The 19,684-nt window shown below is 41.8% G+C and overlaps 1 protein-coding gene across 2 annotated transcripts in view; it reads right to left on the bottom strand.

Annotated features, from left to right (window-relative positions):
* DNAH11 (dynein axonemal heavy chain 11) overlaps positions 1-19,684 on the bottom strand; it is a 197,197-nt gene that overhangs the window by 142,096 nt on the left and 35,417 nt on the right. For both annotated transcript variants that reach the window (XM_084896194.1, XM_084896193.1), the window contains exons 22-28: positions 17,202-17,324; positions 16,318-16,440; positions 13,997-14,221; positions 12,882-12,973; positions 10,935-11,061; positions 4,481-4,630; positions 1,232-1,465 (exon numbers count right to left, since the gene is read on the bottom strand). In XM_084896194.1, the coding sequence (XP_084752320.1) occupies positions 1,232-1,465; positions 4,481-4,630; positions 10,935-11,061; positions 12,882-12,973; positions 13,997-14,221; positions 16,318-16,440; positions 17,202-17,324 (1,074 nt within the window). The remainder of the gene's footprint in view (positions 1-1,231; positions 1,466-4,480; positions 4,631-10,934; positions 11,062-12,881; positions 12,974-13,996; positions 14,222-16,317; positions 16,441-17,201; positions 17,325-19,684) is intronic.

The following is a 19,684-nucleotide window of genomic DNA, read 5'->3' as shown; positions in this document are numbered from 1 at the left end:
AGTGATTCTGACCATAAACTCTTTCATAAAGTAGATGAGAATGCAATACTTTCCAACTCCTTTTAAGAGCATATCCCTGACCCCCAAACCCAGCAAACATACTACAAAAAAGAAAATTGCAGGTAAGTGTCCCTTCTGAACCCAGAATTCCTTGACAAAATATTAGCAAAGAGATTCCAGCAAAAAAAATAAATAAATAAATATATATATATATATATATATATATATATATGCAAAAGTGAAGTTTATTTCAGAAATGCAAAGTTGACTTCGCATTCAAAATTCACCAAGTTCCAAGTCCTGCTACGCAGAGAAGCAATGGGAAACCTGGAAAGCATTCTGAGTTCTGCTGGCCCTGCCATTTTCACTTACAAATGGTGCAACTCTGCAGTCACTTAATGTCTCTGGATTCAGCAATTATCCGCGGAAAACAAGAAGAGCAGACAAACTAATATTTCCATCCCTTTCCAAGCCTGATATTCTCTTAACCTATGAGCCAAGAGAAAGACCATATCTGTGACCTGTTCCACAGCTAAGACCACACCTTACGACAGGGGGCTTAAGGAGAAGCCATACAGAATGAGAAGAATAAAATGGAATGCAAAACAGACTATTTTCGGCCTGGCTGGAGTGGCTCAGTTGGTTGAGCATCGATCATCCTATGCACTGAAAGGTTGCCGGTTCGATTCCCAATCTGGGCACGTACAGAGGGTAACTGATTGAGGTTTCTCTTTCACAATGATGTTTCTCTCTCCTCTTTCTCTCTTTCTCTCTCTCTGAGTGTGTGCTCAGGTAAGGATAAAAAAACAGACTCTTTTCCAAAGTTGCTCATCTGTGATTTATAATGAACAGAAAACCATAATACATGAAAACACCTGTCTTTGTTGAATAGTCACCCATCTTTCTCAGTCATGCACATATTCTCTAATAAACACATGATCAGCTGAGATGCAGTCTCACAGGGAAGGAGAGAAATAGGCACAGAACCAGGAGTGAGTGAGGGATTCGAGTCTTGGGGGATCATGGACATGATGGATATTTTTCAAACCCATGTAGAAAACCAGAAGAATAACACAAAGGTAGAAAATAGAAAGTTAAACACCTCATTGCTAAACACCTTCCTAGTACACTACCAGGCGTACAGAAGACACTCAGTGAATGGGGAATGAACGAATGAAGCTTCCCTCTTCAAGCTCCTTTAAATCTCAAAAATCGATCATCTATAAAATACCTGTTTTTTGTGGAAATCCTTTAGGGCTGTTTCATAGCCTTCCTCCAGTCTGCTGAAGGCTATGCCCACATCCGTGGTCCACCAGATTTGTGAGCTGGTTAGTGAGACTTGAGCCGGGAAGTCGAAAATCCACAGTTCCCTCGGCTTCTCCTCATAGGCCGCGATGGCCTCTGTGATGGAATGTCGCACTGTGTCCTGCATGGTCTGCTCGAGTTGCAGAAGCCACGTTTCCACCTTTCAAAGCAAAGTGAAATGTTATAGCACAGGCTTAACTAGGGAAGAGGGGTAACTCTGTCCTCTCATGGGCTCGAGGGTGGACTCAGCTGGATTTAGTTTAAACCCTTGGAGAAAATAAGAGAGGTAACTCAAAGGAGAAGACAGATGACTGATTGAAGTGTTTTTCCTACAGGAACCCATCCATTCCTGGAGATACTACTCATTTTATTTCACCTACCAGCTGGCTAATGACCTTCCAAACCCTACAGGAGGTACCTGTGATTATTCATTTTTTCAGATTCAAAGACAAGGTGACTAAGATCCCTCTGGTAACACACAGTGTTTTGGGAAACCAAACATCACAGCCCTCTAGAGAGTAATGTGCTATAATAATAATATAGAGCTTTGGGGATATGGGAAATTGATTTTTTTTTTTAAACATATCTTTGGATAATTTTTAAAACCACTGAAAATTCTTCTCCAAGATTATCATTGTTCTTAGTATTGAGACATGGTGTTTTCAGCAAGTATCTTAATTATGTTCCCTACTGGTTCTCTTCACACTTGTCAAAAATTAGACAGCAGGAGAGTATGAGGGATAGGACAACTGCTGCCTTGTGAAAATTAATCTTTCTTTTTAAAATTCAAGTTTATTTTGCTTCCACAAATATATCTCAGTTTCCATCCTATTCAAATATGCTGTTATAGTTCTCCATTTATGTTTCCAATGGATGATTCTATACAATAAAGAGGTAATATTCAAATTGACCCTCTCATCCTCACACAATATGGCCACCCCCACGTGGTCAAAGATGGCCACCACAAGTTGGTCAGTAGGGGTAGGTAGTTGTGGGTGATCAGACCAGCAGGGGAGGGTAGTTGGGAGTGACTGGGCCTGCAGGGAAGGGCAGGAAGGGGTGACTGGGTCGACAGGCGAGGGAAGTGGGGGCAACCGGGCAGCAGAGAAGAGCAGTTGGGGGTTATCGGGCCGGCAGGGGAACAGTTAGGGGGCAATTGGACTAGCAGGGGAGCAGTTAGGCATTGATCAGGCTGGCAGGGAAGTGGTTAGGGGATGATCAGGCTGGCAGGGAAGTGGTTAGGGGATGATCAGGCTGGCAGGCAGATGAGTGGATGGGAAGCAGCAGTCCTGGATTGTGAGAGGGATATCCAGCTGCCAGTTTAGGCCCGATCTCACAGGGATTGGGTGTGGGATTGTGCCTAAACCAGAGTCAGACATCTTCCAAGAAGTCCCAAATTGGAGAGGGTGCAGGCTAGGCTGAGGGGACCCCCTTTCCCCTCAGTGCATGAATTTTTTTTGCTGCTTTAGTCCCTAAGCTCAACTTTTCAGGTCACCAAGCAACAAGTTCCTTTAGTGAATCAGACACCATCTGATCATCTCCCAGATACTTGGGCATCCATGTCCTCAATATGGCCACCTGCTCTCAACCACGCTCTAGTCCCTTTGGGAAGACCAAATGCACTTATAAGTTGATCTATCAGCTCGTGTTCAGATGATTACGCCAACAGTGGCAATGTAATCTGATTGGAGAAGTGAGCTCTGATGAGGTCCTTGCTTGACCCTCCCCTTTACGGTATTTCATCAGTGTCTGCCTAACCCTCTCTAACAATAATTACCACTTCTCATTTTCCCACTGATTATCAGTATATTCATTTCTCCCATGAGACTAAGAGCTCCTCAAGAAACTGGGGCCTTGCCTTATCCATTTCTGGATCTCCAAAAGCCTAACCCAGCTTCTACTACATAGTAGGCATTCAATCAACACTAGTCAAATAAATTATAAATAATATAAATTGGGAAGAACCAATCATAAAAGTGCCGTGGGGAAATAAGATCTACAGTAAGAGCATCTTTTTATAAAGGCAGTTAGAGGATGAATGTGCTGTATGTGGGAAATTATCTAGCTCACGTTGCTTATACAAAATAAACTGGGAAACAGGGAAAACTCCCAACATCAAGGGTTCCTGCTAGTGACAACCTCATCTGTCAAAGGACTGTCCTCCTTCTGGGCCCGATGCCAGTCGGCCAGCAGTCTGCTGGGGATGGAGCAGACAGCAGCACACTTTTGTCAAGATAGTTTATGGTGACTTTTTCTAATCACTGTAATAATATCCTAAAGAGCCCATGAGATCAAAAAATATATTTAATCAAAGTATTCCACCATCTGCTTCCTCTTCATTTGGCAGGATTTTTCTGGTACAATATTAAAAAGCAACAGAGAGGAATAAAGAAAACCTGTTTCGGTTTTTTTTTTTTTTTTTTAAAGATGGCCATCACATTTCTGCAAGGGACACTTGAAGGAAGCCCCTGCCTCAACCCAAATGGCTCTGTAATAGAAGCTACTGCTCAGCTACTTTGCGGATTAACCCAAGCTATTCAAGCATCACCATAAAAATGTAATTCCTCTAAATCATCTGAAAACACCAAGTGCTCTTCCATTACTCATAATGAGCCTTGCAGATCATTGTGGAGGATATTTTTGCAGTAGGTAGCTGTGACAGAAGAGAATACGCCACCTTAAATTGTCTGTGCATGTGGTCATCGGCTTGGTAGACTCAAGCCCCTTAATTTACGAGCAGCCACTGACAATATTCACATCAGAATTCTGAACCACAAGCCTCTGTAAGACATGCTTTACTGCTAGGCACTGGTGCCCTCCCACCCTGTACTCTCTGAGCCATGGTGAAAGCCATACGAGTGTGAGAGGCACTGTCACTGGGCAGCATTGCTTCTGATTCGGGGTCCACACATTCCACCTGTGATAGTCCCTCCTGTCTAGCTCAACGGCTAGCATCTCTGAGACCCTGCGGGTGCTGCAGCCCAGTGAGCAGAACCTGGGGGGCATGGCAGAGGAGTCCCCTGCCACTCTGAACACAGGAGAACAGGAAGCTCTGAGCACAAAACCAACCAGGCCCTGATCTGACATGGCTGATTTATTTCTTGTTCAACTCAACCCTTAAAAGTGACCCCGGAAACCCTCCTCCAGCCCAGAAAACGCCATAGGCAAGTCTTACGTGGCCTCTGCATTCACACATGGCTTGGAATGGGACATATTCCTTTTCTCTGCTGAACATGCCAATGGCTCTGTGGGCACCAACATCCCGGTCGTCTTCAAACTGCAGGTCTGCCATGCTGTCGAAGAGTTTGGCCAGGTGACGTGTCACCTAGGACAAGGTGATGGGAGAAGGTAAGAGCCCTTCTTCCGGGAGATATGTTCTGGCCATCTGGTGGTGATGCCATAGGGATTCACAGAACTACAGAGTCACAATGTTGTCTCCAAATGGTGTTCTTCAAAACAAGACTCGCTTTTACACTCCAGAGTTGGAAGTGACCTGGGTAAGTGGCCTGGCTCTCCGGTCACATCATCAGGGCTGGGAGGTGAGTGCTTACCATACAGTTTCCTATTTTCTAGATTGGAGATTGACCAGCTTCTCCACCTCGGTCATATTGCTATAGCTATCATCCTGCTGAGGACTTGTGGTCAAGCTTTTAAAATTCAGGCATATTATTATACTGACACTATAGAAAAGCTTATGCTATAAAATGTCTGCAACAAAAACCTAAGCCAGATACACCTTCCTCTTGTGTTGGGCCCCGACTTTGCCAAGTTGACATTGCTAAAAGTGGAGGTTAGATTTTTTAGCTTATTTAACTCTACGCAGGTTCCAGACTATTGGAGAAAGGCAGAGAGTGGACCAGAGGAAGTATCAAGAGTGGAAAGAAGTGACCCTCTCCACACATGGGAGCAATAAAAGATGCTGAGTAGAAAACAGTTGACTGGTTCCTTGAAAACATACACAGAATTACCATGTGACCCAGCAATTCCACTCCTAGGTAGCTACCCAAAATAACTGAAAATGGGTCCTCAGATATTTGCACACAAGTACAGTATTACAAGTGCCCACTTACGTGTAGACAGCCAAATAAACTGCCATATCTATACAATGGGATATTTTTCGGCCATAAAAAAAAATGAAGTGCTGATACAAGCTACACTATGGCTCATGATCTTGACAAAATCATGCTAAATGAAAGAAGTCAGTCACAGAAGACCAAATACTGTATGATTCCATTTATATGGAATATCTAGAGCAGGTAAATCCACAGGAACAAAGGAAATGGGTGGTTTTAGGGGCTGGAAGGGGGAAGGAATTCAGTGATGGTTTCATGGGTATGGGGTTTTACGATGATGAAAATATTTTAAAACTAGGTAGAGATGATGGTTGTTCAACATTATGAATGTACAAAATGCCACTGAATCACACACTTCAAAATGGTTAATTTTATATTATGTGCATTTTATCTCAATAGAAAAAAAATTAAATAAAAGGTACTGATAACCAGAAGATGGTTACCAGCGTTTGCTAGCATGTAGGGGCCATCTCTATAATGAGTTTTTCTTAAAATACAGTGGAACTACACTTGATAACTATCCCAATAGCAGTGTCTAGGGACAAGAGCAACCTGCCTAAAGTCCCTGCATAACAAGACCAATGACAAGACCAATACCAATACTGGAAAGGAACTTCTTAAGGGTGACTTAATCTTTGCAGCTCTTTGCCTTAACATCTTTGCTGCAGTTGCAGTTTCAATTGTAAAGAAAATCAGAGCAAGAAATCTCCCGAGTTTAAAACAGATGAGTTTTTAAGACTCTCGCTCACTTTACACCTAGACAGAGCGGTCATCAATGATCACTGCTCAGGTGATCATATCCTCCTCCATCCCTGCATGTTCCCCCGAGGACATGTATACACAGAAGTGTCTCCCATAACCTAGCAATTCCCTGTCACAGCTGACGTGGCCCGGAAGAGCACAGATGTTTAATGGCTTCTACTGTGTAAAGGGCCCAAGTCACGTTCAGGTGAAAAGCTGCGGGATAAATGAGACCTCAACCATCAGACACCCTCACACATTATTGCTTTGGTGAGAAAATAGTTTTGAAAGAATTTCTAGGCCTGGAGTCACTCAGCCAGTGACCAGGGAATGCAAACCCCACAGCTTGCAGGCCTCCCGCTGCATATACCTGGCATAGGAAGCCTAACGCTTTCAGATTCTGCCGTCCACGTAGGGCTTCTGAGAGGACAGGAACTAAGCTAATCTGTTTCATTTCTAATGAGAGCTCCTTGTATTTATTAACACAGAATTAAAAACGAATTCATAAGAACGAACGCCTCATAGGCCCCCTTTCTGATCTCACGAAAGAAATGGCAAGGATTTGAACACTTCAAATCATACAAAAAAGAAGCCAGTGACTTCGTTGATGTATTAAGTAGGTTTCTAAAGGTTAACCAGCAAGCCCTAAGTGGCTTGGCTCAGTGAATAGAGTGTCGTCCTGTGGACTGAAAGGTCCCGGGTATGATTCCGGTCAAGAACATGTACCTTGGTTGTGGGGACATCCCCAGTAGGAGGTGTGCAGGAGGCAGCTGATCCATGTTTCTCTCTCATTGATGTTGCTAACTCTTTATCCCTCTCCCTTCTTCTCTGTAAAAAAAAAATAAATAAAAATAAAAAAATAAATCAATAAAATATATTTTTAAAAAATAAAAGGTTAGCAGCAAAAGCCGAAATGCTGTTCCTTCGGGGTACAGGTTACAGCAAGGGAGGTGGCAGCTACACTCACTAGTGACACCAAAGCTGGCACCAGGAGTTTCAGATTCCACAGCCAGGCCCAAAACTCCACACTGGCAGCATGCCACATTTATGAGATTTCATATTTGGATCTCATAGCATTAAGGTGACAGTTTACTTAAATCCTGATTTTGGAGTATAACTTGGCTGTTGAAGTGAATTCCAATAAAAGGGCTGCAACAGAATTTTATACGGTGACAATGTATTTGCAAAATGGAAAAAAAAAATTACATATGTTGTTATACAACCCATAGCCAACTATATATTAAGAATTTTGCAAGGATAATCAAAGATAACTCCCACTGGATATATAACTTATGTCATGTCTGTTTAAAATTTAGAGTGCCTATTTTCTTGTCACACACCTCAAGGCCCAAGTCCTTTGGGTAACAGGCAGTCTATACACAAAGGCATCCATTTAAAATAGGACATAGGCCTAAGTGATGGCCAGAAGAGCTGCTCTTCATTGGCAATTTCTGTGGCCAACTACCCTTCGGTGAGCAGCCTCGATCCCTCACTGTGGAAGGTGAGTAGAGACAATGGTAATATGGTCCAAACCATGACCATCTTCTGTGACTGCTTCCTGTTGCAGCCTATTCCTTCCTCAGCCCAACCTAAGCAACCCCTCCCTCTGCCTTCAGTAGCTAACAGCTCTCCAGCTCTCTACTTCTAAAAAAGCTGGGATGTTGAACTGGTTTTACTTCAACGAAAACTCACTCGTTTTCGCATGCCGTCAATAAACCACTTGCATCTTGAGCCTTTGTCCTCACAACCATCTGAGCCCTGCACCCCGTTAAAGCAGGTGGTGACACTGAGTGTTGAGCTCCGTCACCCCGATTCCTGACATTCAGAGGCTGAGGTTCCTTCACTTCACCATGGAGATCACCACATGGAAGCATCAGACAGAAACATGCGGTGCCTGTGGGAATGTGTGTCCTTACATGTTTGCCTCTTAAGATCCAGCAGCGTTCTTTATCACCTAATATTAAGCCCATTTCTCACAAGCGCCTTCCCAAGTGCCAAGGTTTACAGTCTATTAAAAGCATCAGTGTAGCACCATCTGTCTCATCACTGCAATTTAGGGGATTTCTCAAAAGACAAGTTGGCAGGTTTCCTCTGGTGTAGATTTGGGCCAGGGCCAGTGCCACCGAAGGGCATTTCTTGATGCAAACAGGAGACATTTCTGGGCCTGCATATTCTCCACCTCACTGTAGCAGAGGATGCACTGTGGCCTCAATTTCCACAGCAGTGGCTTTCTAATAGCCACATTAAAACCAGTAGAAAGAACAGGTGCAAATAATGTTCAATATTTATCTGTCCTAGTATACCCCAAATGTTTCCACTTCCATGTGAAATGTAAAAGTTATTAATGAGATATTTTACATCCTTTTCTCCAGAGTAAGTTTTTGAAATCGGTTGTGTATTTACTATTTATAGCATATCTCCATTGGGATTTTTCATCCGAAATACTTGATCTGTATTTAGATTTCACAAAATAGACAACTGCAAAGTAGATTCATATACCCAAGTAGTTTCAATGACATTTTCCGAGAGCTGAAATCAAATATGTTACAAAATTTACAACCAAAGTGCCCAGTGATAGAGGACTGGGTCAAGAAGATGTGGTACATGTACACAATGGAATACTACACAGCCATAAGAAAGGATGAAATACTGTCATTTGTAATAAATGGATGGACCTTGAGAATATCATGGTAAGTGAAATAAATCGGAAAAAGCTAAGAACCATATGACCTCACTCATATGTGGGATAGAAAACTGAAATTTGTGGACACAAACAGCAGTGTGGTGGTTGCCAGAGGAAATGGGGTGGGGGAAGAAGGGGATACTAATATATAGTGAAGGGAGAAGATTTGACCTTGGGTGGTGTTGGTAAGCTAAATGAAGGTGACTGTATATGCAATATACAGATCTTGTAACATAGAAACCCACCCCTGAAACCTGTATGATCACAGTAACCAATGTCACACCAATAAATTTAATTTAAAAATGTTTCAAATTTTAAATTAATTAAAATTGATTGAAGTTAAAAATGTAGTTTCTCAGTTGCAATGTTTTAATTATTTAATAACCAAACACATGTAGTTTGTGGTGATTCTATTAGACAAGAAAAATGCAGCTCATCCCCTTACAAGTCTGTCTTTCTTTAACCCTGCTCCATCACAGAGCAGCTTTCGCTAATCATAAAACAGATCAGGGAAAAGAAATGTGCAAAAGCTCCCAGGTCAAAAGAATCTTTCAAGTCGTTAGAAATAAGTGGTAAAAACATCTTGACTCCACACGTTGTCAGCTATTTTAAGGCACTTGATGACAACCTGGAGGGTACACAGGAGTGAACTAATATTATTCCATCTCTTTTTAACCACTACAATATTCACTTGTAAATACAAAAGGAAGTTTTTATAAAAGGAGGAAATCCAAGAATGTTAATATTGAATTAACATGTGCCCCGGCTGGTGTGACTCGGTTGGTGTGACTCGGTTGAATTAACATGTGCCCCGGCTGGTGTGACTCGGTTGACTGGGTGCCATGCACCAAGGGGTTGCCGGTTCCATTCCCAATAAGGGCACATGCCCAGTTGCGGCTCGATCCCGGGTAGGGGGCATTCAGGAGGCAGCAGATTGATGTTCTGCTCTCACATTGATGATTTCCTCTCTCTCCCTCTCCCTTCCTCGCTGTCTAAAAATCAATAAAAAATATTTTTTAAACTATTCCATCATGTGCAACTTCAATCCAGCTGTACATAACTATTTAAGTCTGTCTTTCCATAAGCATCAACCAGAGATTTTTGTCCACTGAGGGAAGCAGTGCCCATATCCACTGTCTTTTAGATAATCCATGCCTTTGGGAGGTTAGGGTGAATGTTTGGGAGGAGAAAATCTTTAAAACTTGACCTTCAACTAGCTTACCAACAGCAAGTAATCACCAAAGGCATTCTAGACACTTTTCCATCACGCTGGCATTCCAACTAAGTATCTTCACTTAGGGATTCCTATTTGCAAGAGTAGAAGTTGTAGTGGCATCAGACCTCCCTGGCCGATAAGTTCAGGCTGATTAAATTCCACAATGAACTGCAGAAACCTTCACTTTGGCCAACACTCTTAAATTGAGTGTGGCGGGTGGAGGAGGGGGGGGAGGGGTCTCAAGAATTCAAGTCATTCATAAGATGTCAGCATGAGTTATCTGCCCACAAAGGGCATCGTTTCTGGGGACACTGCATTGTTAGTCCACAAGAGACAGTTGCCATGTTATCTCGGTCACACCACCGGGAGCACATTCAGGAATGTTGGCACAAAAGGCAGAGGCGGAAACGTTGTGTCTGCTGGTCCGAAACTGATTCTGACATTGAAAAGGGAGTTAAAAGAGGGCAGCGAGGCCAGGCTACTTGGCAGAGTGGCCCCAAAGTGTTAACTATTTCCTCCAGTAACCACCATACTGCTGTCTGTGTCTGAGGTCCAGCTTTATGACCCAGAGAGGAGTCATTTTCTTCTGACTTATTTCCCTTGGCATACCCTTCTCCAGGCCCACCCGTGTGGTCACAATGGCAGTACTTCATCTTTCCCATGTCTGAGGCGCAGTCCCCTGTAGATAAGTCATTAACTTCTTACAAAACCCTCAGCTTGGACCTTTGATATCCTTTCCCTTTCCTGAGGACCAGGCAGTTACCTCCCCAAGCTCCTTTAGCGCCTACTCTGGCCCCTCTCTGCTGCTGCACTGAGAATTTTTACTGCAGATTTTCTAGCTCCTAGCACATGTGACATAGGAGGCGGTATTTGACAATGAGAGAGAAACTGTGACAAAAAAAAAAAAAGATGCTACCTGTTTAGGCTGAGCTCCCTTTGAGAGAATATCCAGTAAGTCTGCGGAGGAGATGAAATAGAAGCGGGGGAAAGCCACGCGCTTGGTTTCCAGGTATTTGGTGAGAGCTTTTTCACAAAGAGAAAGCCTATAGGAATAAAATGTATTTGTAAGTGTATTTTGCCCATTCAGTTATTAAAACATCAACAACAAAAAAACCACCTACTCGCATCTGTCCCTCACAATAAGGTCACTGTTTGCAGGTACCCTACCTCCTTCTCTTTGACACCGGCATCCTGCTTGTGACTAATGTACAAGTCATGCCGAGGAGGAGGACAGACACACACACACACACACACACACACACACACACACACACACACACACGAGTGTGCACATGCACATCATCTGTTGAGGTTTAATTGAGATCAAACGTAGGTTGATGTCACTCATCATTTTTCTGAATGGCACTCCTCACTAGCAGGGAGAAGACTAGATTTGGCACCATGTAGCCTGCATACTAGTTCAGATGTTATTGGTTTAAAGTCTTCCCTTCCCACCGAATGTCTACAGAACACACATGGCTTCAACTCTCTCTGATATTCAGAGAAGTCATTCGATCCATAATCATTTCCACTTTATTGTGCTTAGCAGAACAGCGATGACTCAGAACCCAAACCCCCAAATGCCCCAAAGATTACTGATTAAATACAAATAATGAACTTCTCAGAAACTCACCCTTTTAAAATGAAGGCTAGCTTGATCTCTGAAAAGATTCCAGATTTTTTAAGATATGATCTATATTTTTTTACATAGAGTATTTCTCTACTTTGCAAAAAAAAAATTATCACAATTCTGTACAAATAATTTTAGTAGCTGATCTGCCAGAATATTCTTATGACCACTAGTTATTGTAGAATTAGAGGCCTGGTGCATGAAATTCATGCACAGGGGTTGGGGTGTCCCTCAGCCAGGCCTGCACCCTCTCCAATCTGGGACCCCTCAGGGGATGTCCAACTGCCACTTTAGGGGCATCAACTCCAGCCATTAGGAAAATCACACAGAATGTCCTTGACATACAAACAGTGTGGTTTTATGAGTTGTTTTAATAATAATGGCCATTCCTTTAAATAATATCTGCTTACATACAATATAGCTGGTACTATGTGAATTCAGAATGTTAATACCACAAAAATCATAGAAGGTTGTAGTGTAAATAACCTTGAATTTCTAGTCCAAATTTTTATAAATATTGAAATTCCCTTTTCAAAGATTTTGAATGCTTTTTGTCCTAAGAAGCTTAACCAATTTTTGAGGCAACCCATTTTCTATGAAAGAACTGGGGGACTCTCTGGCATTAGGGGCTGGGCTGAAAGGACTGGGGGACTCTGGCAGGAATGAGGGGACTGGGCACCACCATCTTGTGGCTATGGCTGTTGCCATATTTGTGACGGCATAATGGTCAATTTGTATATTCCCTCTTTATTAGATAGGATTACATGTGAAAATTACAAATGGTCCTTAAGACAGGATTTCAAAATTACTAACATGTTCTCTAAGGATAGTTTCTAATATAATTAAATTATATGCAAAATAAAGTACTTGAAATAACAGAGTACAATCCCAGTTCCTGGCAATTAGTAGATGCTTAATAAATGTTTGCAGAATAGCTCAATAAAAGAATTGACCAATCAATCATGTCAATTCTCTTAATAAGATATCCTAATTTTACTAGTATTATAGTCTTTTTGGGAAACAGAAATAGTATACTTGGATTTATTTACTTTAACTAAAAAAAACATATGTACCTCCTAATATAAACAAGGCTACTAAGCAACTATAAGCAAAATTATAAAATAATTTAGTAAAGATTATACCTAAAATCACACAATGTTAAATACTGCTAGGTACTTGAAGGAAATCTCATAAAATTATAACAGATTGATCACATTATAATTTTATTCTTACCTGTACTGCAAATCTTTGAGTTTTTCAAAGAGATTAGGTCTGCATGTTGCTTCTAAAACATTTTTTATTTTAGCTGTCTTGAACATTAACTCCTGTGTAAAAGCACAATATGGAGCCATTTGTATTAGAAATTACTTTTCTAAATTTTTCATCCATTTTGGAAATGAAGAACATTCAAAAATTAAAATTAAAAACAAACAGTGAGAAAGTAAGGTTAACGAACCTTCTAACACCGTGACTACTTATAATACTTTTGCTTTTAAACTTTTAGGTAAACATCAAAACCAAAGTATAATCACAGTTTTTGTCTAAATAAAATTCAACGGACATTACCATCATTCTAGGTCCACACAGAATTTCTCTTTTCTATACCAAACAAAAAGAATAAAGAAAAGAAAGAGAACCCATGATCTTAACGAATACATTCAGGTATGAAAATGAGATGAGTGTGAAACAATCTATTCTTTCCTCTTTAAAAGTTAAACTAAATACAAATCCTCTGGTGTTCTACTTTAGGAAAAAATAATATATTTAATCAACATTCTTCTTTGCTGAAAGTTTCTCAAATTATTCATCATTATCATGTGTACCCCTCTATGTGCTCTCTGTGGCTTGTATGAAACAAATAAGTAGCTGGCAAAATTATTTCGTTATTGGCTTCCCCTCTGCAGTCCTTTCCTTAATGGAGATGAATCTTCACCATGCCTTCCTGCAGGGGTAGGCAATCTATGACCTACAGACAACCTCTGGCCTGCTGCCTGTTTTTGTATGGCCCACAGTTAAGAATGCTTTTTACATGTTTAACTGGTTGAAAAAAAAATCAAAAGAAGCATATTTGTAGCACATAATGATATTCACATGTCAGTGCCTATGCTTTTGTTCAAAGCTCCAATGGCAGCACTGAGTGGGTGTGCCAGGGACCACAGCAAACAGCAAAGCCTGAAATATTTACAGTTTCACCCTTCCCAGGAAAAATTTCCTGACCCCCTCCCCATTTCCGGAAATGCAAGCATATATTTTGATAACTACAATACCCCAAATCATGTTTCTTTACAAGATTTTCATATGGTTTGGGAAATGCTGCTAGGATAGAAAGCAGTCTGTCTTCTACGAACCTTAAACTCGGCGTCTACTCCATCAAATCTTCTAGTTTCTTCCACAAGCTGGATTCGAATGTCTTCTGAACACACAAAGATGCTCTCCAGGTGAGACCACGTTCGCTGGACCTCCATCCACATGAAGATGATGGAGTCTGCTACGTTTAGTTTATTTTGCCAGCTTAAGACTTGCTCGATGAAGTATTCCACATACTTGCTTTGAAGCAGAGTCTGCAACTGAACCTAAAGGAAAGGCAAAGAATTTTATATAACAGCTAAATTGGTAGACCCTAAGTACCATGAGAGAGAAGCCATGCCTTTTCTTTTATATAATTCTTCAATTACAGTTGACACTCAGCATTATTCTGTATTAATGTCAGAGGCATAGCATAGTGATAAGAAAGTCATGTACTTTACAGAGTGGTCCCCCGATGTCTTAAGTACCCACCTAGCCCCATACATAGTTACCACGATAGTGGCTGTATTCCCAATGCTGTAATGTGTATCTCTGTGACTATTCTGTAACTACTAATTTGTACTCCTTTTTTTTTGAATCTTCACCTGAGAATATATTCTTTACAGATTTTAGAGAGTGAAAGAGGAAGAGAGAGAAACATGGATGTGAGAGAAAAAACATTGATTAGTTGCCTCCTGTACGAACCTTGTCTGGGGATTGAACCTGCAACCTGGGTATGTGCCTGACTAGGCATTGAAACCACCACCTTTTGGTGTACAGAAGAACACTCCAATGAACTGAGCCACAATGGCCAGGGCACCAATTGGTACTTCTTAATCCCCTCACCATTTTCACCCAGACCCCCAACAGGCCTTTCCCTCTGGCATACCTATTCATTTTATTGCTGGATTCCTAGTAGCATGCAATATGTGGAATAGGCCTTCCATAAGTATTTGCTAAATGAGTGAATGACCTTAAATATTCATATTCACATTTTTTTCAAAAGAAAAATAACTATAAACACCTGTATTTATCTTTTACATGATGATCAGATATCTCTATGTAGGCAGAAAAAAAACATTGCATGCTGGGCTTCAGCTTTAATAAACTTTTATTCTCTATCCTTTCTCACTGTCCTCCTGGCCCTTGCTTATTAATCATTCCAGGGCTGTGGGGTCTTTTTTCCTAGCGGTGAAAAAACAAGACAAACTTCCCTCCAGCTCCCTAACCCTCAGGTTTCCACCCCCCACCCCTTTTCAGTTTATCGAACTTTGCTGCTTTCTACATGCCAGGCACTTCTGCCCATTCTCTGACAGTGAAGCCTCGGAAAGTTACTGAGTAGAATGGCCTCTTCTCATTCCCCATCCCCACCCCGTTCCAGCTTTATTGCGATATTATTGACATATAACATTATGTAAGTTTAAGATGTATAATGACTTGATACACGTCTATGTTGTGAAATGGTTACCACAATAAAGTTAGCGAACACCGCCATCCCCCATGTAATTAATTACCTTTTGTGTGTGTGATGATGATATTTAAGATCTAGTCTCTTAACAATTTTCAAGTATATGATATAGCGTTTTAACTACAGTCACAATGCAGTACACTAGGATCCTCAGAATTATTCATCTCGTGCGTGAAAGTCAGTAAGTACCCTTTGACCAGCATCTTCCCATTTCCCCCTCCCCCAGCCCTTGGCAACCACCATTCTACACGGTTTCTATGAGTCCAGCAGCTTTGTTAGATTCCACGTGTAAGAGAGAGCATTTAGTACTTGGTTTTCTCGGTTTGATTTATTTCACTTAGCATAGTACCCTCAAGGTCCACCCATGTTGTCACAAAGGCAAGATTTTCTTTTTATGGCTGAATAATATTCCAAAATACACAATTTTTTTCATATATTCATCCTTCAATGTACATTTAAGATTGTTTGCATGATATTTGACTCTTTTTAAGGGGAAAACTTATCCCGTGGCTTCTATGATACTGCATTTCCTTTTCCTACTATTTCTCTGACACACCTCTCTCTCTCTCTCTCTCTCTCTCTGCCTTTGTATCCGTATCCTCTTGTTCAGCAAATGCAGTCTTTTCTGAACTCTATTCTCAGCTGCTTATGTTCTGTATCTCTCACCATTTGCCTAAACAATTATCAAGATACAAACAATGACCCCCAAACCTACTGTTCTACCCCAAACCTCTGGCTGAGCTCTAGGTCTGACTTGAGAACAAGTGTTTGTACCTTCTCATCACACATGGTACCTACCATGCCTACAGCCTGATGCTAGTAGATGCGCAAGAAATAAATAGCACTGAAATTTGGAAGAAGTCTAAAATTGTAATTTAAAAGAAAAAGAATCTGTAATAAAAATATCCATCTTACTTGGTTGTGTTCTAGAGTTTCAAAAAGTTGTTCATCAGACTTTAGTAACGGAATGCCTGTCCGGTAATGAACTTCATAAGAGAATTCCATGGTTGCCCAGGTCAGACTGATTTCAGTTATAACCTAGACGTAAATAGCAATGAGTTATGTGTACAAAAGTTTAACTTAGAACCTAGATCTAGGCTATCATCATGAATAGTTTACATATTTAACCTGTTTTTTTAAAAAACAAGGGGATTGACATAAAATAATATTGGCCTCAATTTTTATTCTTTGAAATAATACATGCTGATGAAGTTTAGAAAAGAAATTCCATTACAAAAAAGAACAAGCATCACACAAATATCAAATTTCTCTTGAATCTGACTTTTACATCCTTCACTGAAACGGAATCCTAGAGCAGAGAGGGCCTTGAAAGGGCCTCTGGAGATTTGATGGATCTGACTGACCTACAAATCAGCCAGCATGAGACAGGTGCTGCTCAGAGTGCCCGAGTGGGTGAACCTGGGTAACTTACCTCTCACTACCTTAGTTGTCTCATCTGTAAAGTAAGAATAAGAATACCTCTTTCAGGAAGTAAAGAATATGTATGTGAGTTTTTGTATGTGTGCGTGTGTGTGTTTGTTTTTGTTTGTTGTTGTTTTTTTGTATCATCAGTATCAACCAGGCCTACACTCTGGTCTTGGAATAATTCTATCTCCTGGAATTTACTCTGGCTTGGAATAATTCTATTTCCTGCCCAAGTCGCACACTAACTAGCAGCGAGGGACAAGCTGGGACTCCTGTCGCCACACAATCACGGCATGGACTTCTCCCCGCGTCGTCTGACGTGCCAACACGCAGAATGAGCCCAGTCTGAAAAGAAACAGGCCCGAGGACCCCACCTTTTCAGTCTCCAGTTCTTTCACCGCTTTGTCCACGATGCTCCGGACAGCATCTTCCACTTGGTGTAACCGCAGGGATAACAAGTCTGCCAGAGTTGTGGCTTCGCTTATTGAGAATGTGACCTTAACAAGAAGAAAAAGGGCGGCATGTGTATTCCACGTATATTAATGGTTCCTTTTACCTCGTGACCAGACGGGTGAGTCAGAGCTAAATATACTCACGTCGGCTGCTGAGCACACCTCTGGTCTGAAAGCTGTGGCCCATCAAAGGCCTTGCCTTTGGGCTCCCAGTTACTGAGGCATCACCCGCCAGAAGCGGGGGCTGAGGTGCAGGCCACATTCACACTCCACTCTTTTCTTTTGTTCCACAGCCTTCCCCTGTCAGCGCGCTTCTTATCTCCTTTTCCCATAAAACCCATTTTTTTTAAAAGAGAATCACTATGTTCATTATAATTTGGTTCAAATCCCAGGAATCAGGGAATAGCTCATTTGTCTTTTCCTCCTAAAGCACTCTGTTCACCGAACATAATTCCCAGTTGCTTCCGTAATTTAACCTCATTTTATCACTAATTTAATCATAGTTCCCTGGGAGAATAAAGTATTTTCACGCTCAGCGTCAGTCATATTTGCCATGTGAAAATGCAATGAACGCATTTGTCATCTTGTTGACGCCACCCACTCACCCCATGGTTTGCGCTAAGCTGTCAGCTCTTCCTAAATGTCCAAAGCCATCCATGTCCCTTGCAAACGCAGAGCCGAACCAGCCATATGGTTATAGAAAAACCATTTCCTTTCCTGCTCCTGCTGAGAAGATCCAGCCCAAGCTTCTGAGAATCTGCAATCCTTGCTAACCCTCCCCACCCTGTCACACCCCGTCCCCATCCACCTCTCTGCACAGAATGACTACGCGTCCCTGTTTGCCCAGGACTGAGAGGGTCCCAGAATGTGGGACTGTCGGTGCCAAAACCTGGAAAATCCTGGGCAAAAGAGATGAGCTGGTCACCCTATCTCTGCATCACTTTTGGCCTCACTCTACAGCTGAAGGGCCCAGGGACCCAGGTCTGGAAGAAGGAATGAGCAGGGGCATGGAATGGAACCACCCCGGAGGGTCACACAGTTTGTGTACTAAACAGGAACCCCCAGCCCAGGCAACAAGCAGAGGGAATTTAGCCACTGCCCTGACACCCTGGAGGGAAGCGCCTTTTTCTAAACTATCTGCCTGAGACCGTGCATTTTTCTAGCATGTAGAAAGGCGTGACACAGACAAGAGACTGTGGTGAGAAGAAATGTCATCAGAGGAAATGTGACGGGGGAGGGGGCACCCAGTCAACTACATATTGGGAGACTCAACAAGGATTTTTCTGAATCAATCAATCAATCAATTATAAGGTCTAAATAACCAATGTCTAAAAGACTCTAATAATTACAGTTTTAGGGATCATTTATTGAGCACTGCTATATATTAGGTCTCATCTCCAATGTGTTCACCTATTCTCCATGGGGAAGCATTATGCAGTATTTTCATTTCACAGGAGAGCCAATTAAGGTCTGGAGAGCAGGTCAGCTGCCCATGATCCCATTAAGTGTGAGGGTTGCAATGACAAAGCCTATTTCCATGAGTGGGGAAACTCTGCAAACTCTTCAAATTCCCACAGCCTTTCACCACAAGGAGTCCCTGAAAGTCTAGATCTGCCCAAAGAGAAAAGAACATACTAGACTGCCTTTCATACATTTTACATTCATAAAAACTTTGCTCTTAAAAGATGCAGGAAGGCAAGAAAAATATAGCCTCAAGTGGCACGAATACATAAGTAACCATTTTATATTTTGCAATAAAGTCAACACGCTATCAAGGGAGACACCGTTACTAAATGAATTGTGGGTGGAAACAAATCACAATGTCAGCATTCCCTGAGGGGCTCCACCAAATTCATTTCTATGCCCTCAGATCTTCTCCAAAACCGGTAAGAGTCATTGCAGCTGTGCTGTGCTCTCTCACATGCCTTCACATTCTCTCACTGGATGCTGACAAGCTCCTCTCATGTGGGAGAAAGACAGCATTCCCTTCATTTTAGTAATAAAAAGTGAAATGCAAAATAGAGAGGTTATGCGTCTTGTTGCAGCCACATGGCCAGTAAGAGATAAAAAAGTGGGGTGTCTTAGTCAGTTTGGGCTGCCATAATAGAATACCACAGATTAGGTGGCTTACATGACAAACATTCATTCCTCACTGTTCTAGAGGCAGGAAGTCCCAGGTCAGACACCAGCATGGTCAGGTGCTTGGCAAAGGCCCTCTGCTTGCTTACAGGTACCTGCCTTCATATTGTGTCCTCACCGGGCAGAGAACAGAAAGCTCTGGTTTTTCATCTCCTTATAAGGGCACTAATCCCATAATCCCATTCACTAGGGCTCCACCTTCAGGACCTAATTACCTCCCAAAGGCCCCACCTCAAATATCACCCTGGGAATTTAGACTTGGACAT

Source organism: Pipistrellus hanaki (genome assembly GCF_964339955.1).
Source record: "Pipistrellus hanaki genome assembly, chromosome: 10".
NCBI classification, from domain to species: Eukaryota; Metazoa; Chordata; class Mammalia; order Chiroptera; family Vespertilionidae; genus Pipistrellus; species Pipistrellus hanaki.
The sequence above is the reverse complement of the archived record's forward strand: the minus strand, read 5'-3'. Positions and strand labels throughout refer to the sequence as shown.